Source organism: Nanorana parkeri, unplaced genomic scaffold (assembly GCF_000935625.1).
Source record: "Nanorana parkeri isolate BGI_ZX_2015 unplaced genomic scaffold, ASM93562v1 scaffold2297, whole genome shotgun sequence".
NCBI classification, from domain to species: Eukaryota; Metazoa; Chordata; class Amphibia; order Anura; family Dicroglossidae; genus Nanorana; species Nanorana parkeri.
The window spans coordinates 150,509-159,110 of NW_017308565.1; the positions used below are offsets into that span (position 1 = coordinate 150,509).

The 8,602-nt window shown below is 43.0% G+C and overlaps 1 protein-coding gene across 1 annotated transcript; it reads left to right on the forward strand.

Annotated features, from left to right (window-relative positions):
- Positions 1 to 381: 381 nt before the first annotated feature.
- On the forward strand, positions 382 to 8,344 carry LOC108801305 (protein FAM177B-like). Its single transcript, XM_018573242.1, has 5 exons — positions 382 to 408; positions 3,287 to 3,439; positions 4,540 to 4,606; positions 5,962 to 6,059; positions 8,083 to 8,344. Exons 1-5 carry the CDS (start codon positions 385 to 387, stop codon positions 8,278 to 8,280), a joined length of 540 nt encoding a protein of 179 aa, XP_018428744.1. The 5' UTR covers positions 382 to 384; the 3' UTR covers positions 8,281 to 8,344.
- Positions 8,345 to 8,602: the final 258 nt, after the last annotated feature.

The window sequence follows — 8,602 nt, forward strand, 5'->3', positions numbered from 1 at the left end:
TGCGAATGACATTCACCCAGCTATACACTGGGCGGAAGTTTTATACATCAGCATACCTATGGCGCAAATAATGTGCAGGGGAATGTTTCCATCATTAAAAAGAATACATTCATTTGAAAAGGTTGTAGCATTTAATATTATTTTATTAAAGAAAATGCCAATTATTTATGATGTACAGTCACAATTTGCTTGATCGGTCTTATTTGTTGGAAAACCTCAAAAAGATTGCAGGATCCTATTATACAATGTTGTATTCCAGTGTCACAATGTCACTCTCCTCCCACTCGAATCTTGTTACCGGTTATGCTCCAACATCTTGATTTTCTTGTTTTCCTTCTTGACTTTCAGAAGAAAAAAAAAAACAAACCCCAGTAGACAGCAGACATGTCCGACGGAAGTGTCATAATGGTGAGTAACAGTCGTCTATAATTCTATATTCATCTTTAGGAATTCTTCTTTCCTTCTTTTCTTTTGTTCTACAATGTAACAGTTCATCTGAGATCCCCATTGGATGGCAGGCCTGGTAAAGTGTCAGATTGAAGCTTTATCTGCTCTTAGCTGAAAGTTGGCAGTGTGCAAAAGCTTAGGTGTATCTCCCATTCCCCCAGCTAACAATGGTCGGTCATTTAGGAGGCCCATGACCAATCACCCCCTCTCCCCATGCTTCATGATTTACTTTCTTTTTCAGTATTCTGTCATCCTTACCCTATCTTCACCAATGGTTGCCCCCGGCTCCTGACAGATTCCCTTTTAAATGAGAGGGAAACAAAGGCTTCCAATTTTGATCGCGTTTTGAAAATGCTTTTGCCTGCTTCGCATTCCTGATCAGTATCCCCATCATTGGTCAATGACTTCAAATATTGAAACCACTGGATTAGCATGGCAGTCAGGTACATAGTATTTTTTTAAAGGAGAAAGCAGCCTGCGTATTGCTCAGCACAGGTTTCCATAAAAGCTTTTTGTAGTCTTTATCTTGTTGGATACTGTAGTTCTTTATTTGACCGTTCAATGTTACTGTTCAAAAAATACTTTGTATGAACGGATCAATTGATATGTAAACAGAATTGTCGAATGAGCTTCTGTAGGTTATGTCTAAACATCTGACTATGAATTTCTGGTACTTACGTATCTTCATAATGTCAGATTTGACCGTTACCAATTTCATCCCCCCGTAATCTGCACAGGTGTCAGCTGGCCGGATTGAGGGCCCTGTCACACCATGTCCGGACCAGATCTGCATGCGTTTCTGCAAACGCGGTGCAGTGTGTTTGTGATTTGTTCCAGTGCGTTTTCTTTTGTTTTTTGGGGGTAATTTCATTATGCAAATTAATCTCTTCCTGCTCCATGTCATAGCTTCTGTTGCGTTCCCATGCGGTGCGTTTATGACACGTTTGTGACGCAATCGGGTGTGACATGCAGAATTTTTTTTTCCTGCACTGCAATGAACTGGACTGGTGTGAACAGAGCCCAAAAATAACATACAAATGCATTGGGATGCATTTTTGGTGGGGAAGAAAAATGTAACGTACCGCATCTGATCCGGACATGGTGTGAATGGGCCCTTATAGGGATTGCTGTGCTTCAAGTCCCTGGTGTCCACAGGAATTTAGTAATTACTGTTCAACCCTCAGGCCACTAACTTTGGGACTGGGCCGTTGCATGATGCCTCTAGATCTTGGGGCTCTACCAAGAAGACCTTGAGGCCTGCATCAAGGTGAATAGTCCTCTTCCTTCCCCATCAGGAACTGTAAGGGAGAATACTTTTTCTGAAGAGGAATGTACCAGGGCTCTTTCTACAGATGATCGCTATTAGGTTGCTCCAGACCTCTGGTGGCCTGGGGCTCCCTGACTTTTCCTTGTATTATAAAGCCACAGCACATCAGAGGATTTATATTTGGCATTGCCATGCCAGGCAGAGGCTATGGGTATCCATTGAAAAATCCATGGCAGGCAGAAATCTAATGAACACCCCATAGCTTCCATGGGACCTTTGTGACCTTTTAGACAGCCTCACGCCTAACCATGCACACACTACCATCATGTGGCATAATCAACAGTAATGGCTTCTTTGCCCCACACATATCCACCCTATTCTCCATTGGGGATGTTCTTGGTTTCCTCCTGTGGAAAACCTCTTGTTCTTTAAATACAAGTCAGCAGGCGGTGACACATGCTGCAAATTCCTTAAGGATTGTAAATTGGCTCCTTTGCTCTGAGGGAACATCATGGGAGATTCTATTCTATCCTATTTCCTCCCTCACCTCGCTCAAAGGCTATGTACAACATCTACTCCTCCTTCTAGGACTGTATCCCTGATATACACCCTGAACCCAAGGGGTGCTTACCATTAGAAAGACTGTAGCCTTTGCAGAACCACAATTACTCCATAATGTTAAAACACACCTCCTCAATAGACTCCAAGATGCAGGAAACCTGCTATCAACTCCTAACCCAGTGGTATAGGTTTCCTCTTGATTGGCTACCATTTTCGTAACCCTATCTGCACTGTGCTGAGGAGACATCTGTTGGGATTGCCCCAAGATCTGGCCTTTCTGGCAAGACATTAGATTACAGATTACATTTATCATGGACATAGACTTGCCAGATGCCCTGGGCCCATTTTTACTACATCTGCCCTCAATGCCTACCAAGCGCAAAACAAAGAATTTTGCCACACCTGCGGAATGTCACTAACCACCTCATCCCTCTTTTTGGAAGGTCCAATCTAGGGATGATTGGATCAGATATGAAGGCAGAACAATGGGTGGCAGCATATAAAGAGCAATATGGTCAATTCTATTGCACATGAGCCAGCTGGCTTCATTACAGCTCCTCCCTGACCCTGGGACCCCCTGCTGTGGATAGCACTTGATTCCCAGAAACTGTGGAGAACATGCATGCTTCCTATAAGGTCTGGCCCATTTATTTTAGACATATTGTAACTTACCTACTCGAAGCAGGGAGGGTTTCCATCTACTGCATAAGATCCTCTCTATTTCAAGCTGATCTATACCATCTTGTTCTCGGTTTTACAATCTCTGGACAATCTCCTTTAGATGTACCTAAACTATGTAGTATGAGGTAAATACTAAACAATCCATTCCATTTGGCTAGTCCCTTGCACTACATAGCTGATGGCAGATCTAAAGAAGATTGCACAATCAGCTTGTATCGTGTATGGTCAACTTAAGAAAGAAATATATATTTTTGCTTTTTAAACTTAGTGACCTATAATAATGAAATATATTTACCTCCTTCTCCGTGTCTGTGTGCATTTTCCTGACAGAAGGAAATTGATCTGACAGATGTGGAGAAGAAGAGGCTGCCTAGAAGGATAATCCATTTTGCGAGTGGAGAGACCATGGAGGAGTACAGCACCGAGGAAGAAGAAGCAGAAGAGGAGGAAGATCAGAGAGTCGACTTTCGAAATGTGGACACGGTATTGATATTGATTCAATCTGATCCTTTATGTGTTTCACACCCAAGTCTGCTTGACCCCTTCTTGCCGGCCATATGCATATATGTGGCAGCATGGAGGTGGGCCACATCAATGCGTACAGTTTCCCAATTTCTGTCCAGAGCACACTCATTTCTGCACCCCCAGTAGTGGAGCTGTTCTCACACTAATTGCTCCTGGCTGCAGGGTAACAATCAGAAGCCCAGGTTAGGCTAATTGGCTATCACACATGTGATTTGCTAACACAGTGGTCACATAATTGGGACGCCCATGAAATGCCTCTTCGGCAAAAACCTGGCCTCTTTGTGGTAGACAATAGTGATTGGTTGTCTAGTAAAAATCTAGCCCGGCTGAATGACTAGTATGATCAGGAATGTCCTACAATTGTTACCTAACTGGACCATAACTGGCCGCATTAGGATAACATTTTCTTGTGCCTGTAGGCACCTAAAGGCCACTTCCACTCATTCTCTGTAATATAAAAATAAAACATCCAGCAGGGAGGGTGGGAGCCACTCATAATGAGTACAGCAGGAGTACAGACCCAGGAACTCAGTGCAGGGATGGTGGGAGCTCCTCATAATAGGTACAGCAGGTGTACAGACCCAGGAACTAAGCGTAGGGATGGTGGGAGCCACTCATAATCGGTACAGCAGGTGTACAGATCTGGGAACTCAGTGTAGGAATGGTAGGATATCCTCATAATGAGCACAGCATGTGTACAGACCCAGGAACTCAGTGCAGGGATGGTGGGAGCTCCTGATAATGGGTACAGCAGATGTACAGACCCAGGAACTCAGTGCAGGGATGGTGGGAGCTCCTCATAATGGGAACAGCAGGTGTACAGACCTAGAAGCTCAGCACAGAGGTGCTGATTTTATTCCCTAGCATCTACAAAAAAAATGGAAATATCAGATGGAGGACTCTTTGTGTGTTCTCAAGGAAAACACTCTATTATCAGATCGTCTCCCTGACTAATATTTACAACCGCCTCTGCTTAGACCCGGCACCACTGAAAGACAAAGATTTCCGGGAGCTCTTCTTTCAAGCAGTGACAATTTTCTTGTTATTTTTTTCGGCAGACAAAGATGAGTTGGATCACATACATACAGTTCTGGATAGTTCGGGTTGCAACCTCCGCCTTTTTCAGTGAGTAACAAGATGAACTATTAACATTATGCCTCTCCAATCACAAGGGACAAAGGAGATTGTGATTACAAGGGACATGCTGATAGAAGGAGAGAGCAGTGTGACATGCTCATCAGTCTGCTGCTTCTCCTTTGATTGTTCAATCACATTTTGGCGGAGGGACAAGACCTGTAAATTGTTACTTTAGCTGAGAAATATCAGGTCTGTGCTGCCCTGCCAGATAAAGCTGTGTAAATCCCAGGAAGAGATGTCCAGAAATAGAAATCCTATGAAAAGACTGCTCCAATATAGGCATTTCACCTGAATTGATTGGCGTTCAGCTTTAAGAGATCAAAAAAACAGGCAATTAAATAGTGAACGCATGACCCTTTCCAATAGAACAGGGGTATGCAAACTCCGGCCCTTCAGCTGTGTTTGCAACTACAAATCCCATTAAGCATTGCAAGACTCTGACAGCCAAAAGCATGGCTTGCAGAGGCAGATGCATTATGGGGTTTGTAGTTTCACTACAGCTGGAGGGCCCGAGCTTGCCTACCCCTCCACTAGAAGGTTATCAGCATTTTTTAACTGCTGCAGATTGCTTGTTAATAGCGGGGAACTGGAGCTAAATTGTGCCCCAGAAATGGTTAGTTCTGATGTATGGCATACTACATATTTCCTGCGAATGCAATGGATATTACATTCTGTTCTTCCTGTGGAGTGTAAAGGTGCCCATACACTCTACAACCCTCGCAAGACTTTTGTCTTGCGAGGGTTGTAAAGTACTTAAGAAAACGTACGATCTGCCCATCTTGGACAGGCAGATCGTACTTGCGATCATCGCAAGCCCACCCCCCTGAGGGGCGGGCTTCCGATGACGGCAATGCTGAATGGGCAGTGTGCGCATGCGCACACCGGCCCGTTCGGCAGTCATCTCTCGATCATGTTGAAAACCAGCCGAAATCCGTACGATTCTCGGCTGGTTTTCCAACATGCTTGATATACAAAAGTCGTGCGACCGTACATTAGAAACGGTCGCACGCCTTCCATACACTGCACGATCGCAGGATTTCCGGCGATTCTCATACGAGAATCATGCAGTGTATGGGCACCTTTAGGCCTTCTGCAGCCTGTTTCTACAACTGTTTTAAATTATCCCTCCAACTCGTGTCCTCCTAAGGAAACCTGAAATGAGTGGGATTTACATTGTATGTAATAACATTTGATCATCTGCTGGGTTCGGCAACCCATCGATCGCCATTTACCAGTAGGTCGCCATTGGCTGTTGTTTAGCCCTCATCAACATGGGGTTTGTAACGGCAATTAAAAAAAGCCTGTGTGTAATTAATGGCTATCTTTTGTGTTGTGTCTTGCAGCATGCGATTTCCTGGGAGGAAAACTAGCAAACCTCTTTGGACTGAATACTCCCAAATATCAGTACGCAATTGACGAATACCAAAGGGCACAGGAACAGGTAAAATGATAAATACATCCCCTAAGCATAAGTATTGGAAGTGTTTTAGGTGGCAAAAGATTAGTAAATGACTGCATATATCTTCATGCTGCTGAACCTGTACTTGCTGTGTTATATGACTGCACAGTATATGCAGCGTGACCATACTTTCCATTACCTGAAGTCCTGCAGGATCATTGCTACTGCTCCACCATGTGCTTGATCATTAGACTGCATCACTAGACTGGCAAAGCCAACCTTGAGTTCCCCTTTCTCAATAAACCAACTTGAGGACCACCCTCTCCCTCCTATTTTTAAAAAATATATCATTGCCTTTTTCTTTTTTTTTCTTTTGCAAACGTTCATCAAGTTAAGTTTTAAACTGACATAAAAGTTAGGAAAGCATCCCTGGTTTGCAGCTGTGGGGTACTCCGGGTACCTGCACAAAACTCTAGTTGTCCTATTGGACATACTGGTATGCTAGGGCGTTCTGCTAGGCAAATTTTGACTGATTTTCAGGATAGGAAGAATGGCTCTCCACTGAAGCTGGCCATACACCTATATGGATAGAGGAATGGAGATTCCTCCACCCACACAGTGTAACATAGATGGAGGAATCTGTTGCACATTTTCCATCTGACCATAGAAATCTATAGGTGTATGGCCAGCTTTATACTTCCTGTGTCTCATAATTGCCTAGCTTGGCTACCCATCACAATGATGGGGCACTGGGAAAGCTCAGGTTGTGTAATCAACAGAAATGCTTAAAGCAGGGGTAGCCAAACTCCGCCCCTTTATGTACAACATTTGTTTTCATTAAACAAGGCATCTTATACATGGTTTCTTAATGGGATTGTTTGGTGGTTTTGTATATTTTTTTCTTCATATGCTGTAATATGGTCAGGGTTAAAAAATGAATTTGAAAATATCTTTGCAAGAGTCAGGTAAATATCGATTATTGCATACAAATATTTTGTAGTTTTATTTCCAGCCAGCAGACGGGGCTTTTTTAAAGCTCAATAACGCAAATAAATCAGAGAAGTGACTCCAACCTCCTCCACCCTCACCCTGTTTACCTATTAAGACAAGTTCTGTCTGAGGTTTCTGGATTGAGAAAGCTGGTTGGATGACCAGTGAAACGTCTTCAAGAAAAATACAGCAAGTCCAGTTGCCTTGATTTTTTTTTTTTTTTTACAGAATTGCCTGAGGTTTAATTCAAAGAGAGTGAAGCAACTTTTCTCCTCCTGTATTTGTTTAAACTTTGTTTATTTGAATGGCATGCCTTGGATTCCCAAAGCAAGCAGAGCATAAAGCGCATTTGTAAAGTACATCCCTTTGCCTAAAGCGGACCTTTAAAATAACAACAAACACACCTTTAGAAATGTTTAGTAATGACAATCTACACACACATACTTCTAGATAATTGTCGGCTTTCTAGTCTTTGCATATCTTATTTCTCTTTTCTTCCCCAGTCTTCTGACAGTGGCCATGTTAACTAAGGGCAGATTACTAGCTCTCCATTTACTTCCTGAAAATCTGGCACATGACTAGACATGTGACCATGCATAGCATGCCTTTCCCTGAGATCTCCTGAGATTACAGATGAGATTTCCCAGCAATGCTCTGCTGATGAGAAGGCAATCCCAGTGGGCATTGCTTTGGCAAACTGAAGCCCTTTCAAATCAGGATGCATTGGTAGAATAAGATTTTGTTAGTGTAAAGGTCCACTTTAAGAAATGTGCATTTGAATTATTTTTTAAGCAGCGTTATGGCCATGCTTAGGTCATGTTGCTGCTTAATATCTGGGCCTCTAGTCTTCCCGGCAACCTCCATCACATTGGATGATCAGAGATAACATATTAGGCCTTCAGTTGCCATGAAGGAGAAATGTTTTTCAGACCCATCTCTTCATGTCTAGCCAGCTTTTCTCCTTCCTATAAAGCTAGTTAGTTGCTGGGTGTCCACCATATATCTAGAGGCTCGGGCTGATAATTATTTGGAGACACAGTTGTCGAATTCTCTAAATATACCTTTCTCTATTCAGGACAGCGATGAAGAAGATGCCGGTGCTTATATTGAAGAAACTGGAGAAGAAAATATCCTGACTGAGAAGGATCACTTACAGATGCAGAGCATTGAATATGGAACCATTCAAGGTCAGGAGACATCACTGGACTCAGAAGACAAGTATCATCTATCCTCTGAGACCACTGAATCCAACACTAGTCCAAATGAGAAATAGCCGGGGGTTCTTCCTAATGTGCACACAAACTCAAAACTAAGTTGCAGTCACAAATGGATTTAGGTAAAAAGTAGGATAATGGTCTACGGGTAGGTTGGTGGCTACCAAAGCTGGAGATAGACCTTCAAGAATCCTGGTGGCCAACCTGAGTGTACCGTGTGAAGGATACACTTTAAAAGCTGTAGCATTTATTTAAAGACGTAGAAGAATGAACAATGTAGAATGGAACAAGAAGAACCCCTGCAAAGAGACAAGATGTCTGCAAAGGGCAACTGTTAACAATTCCCACTGCTAACCATGTTTTTTTCTGTCACAGTATTGC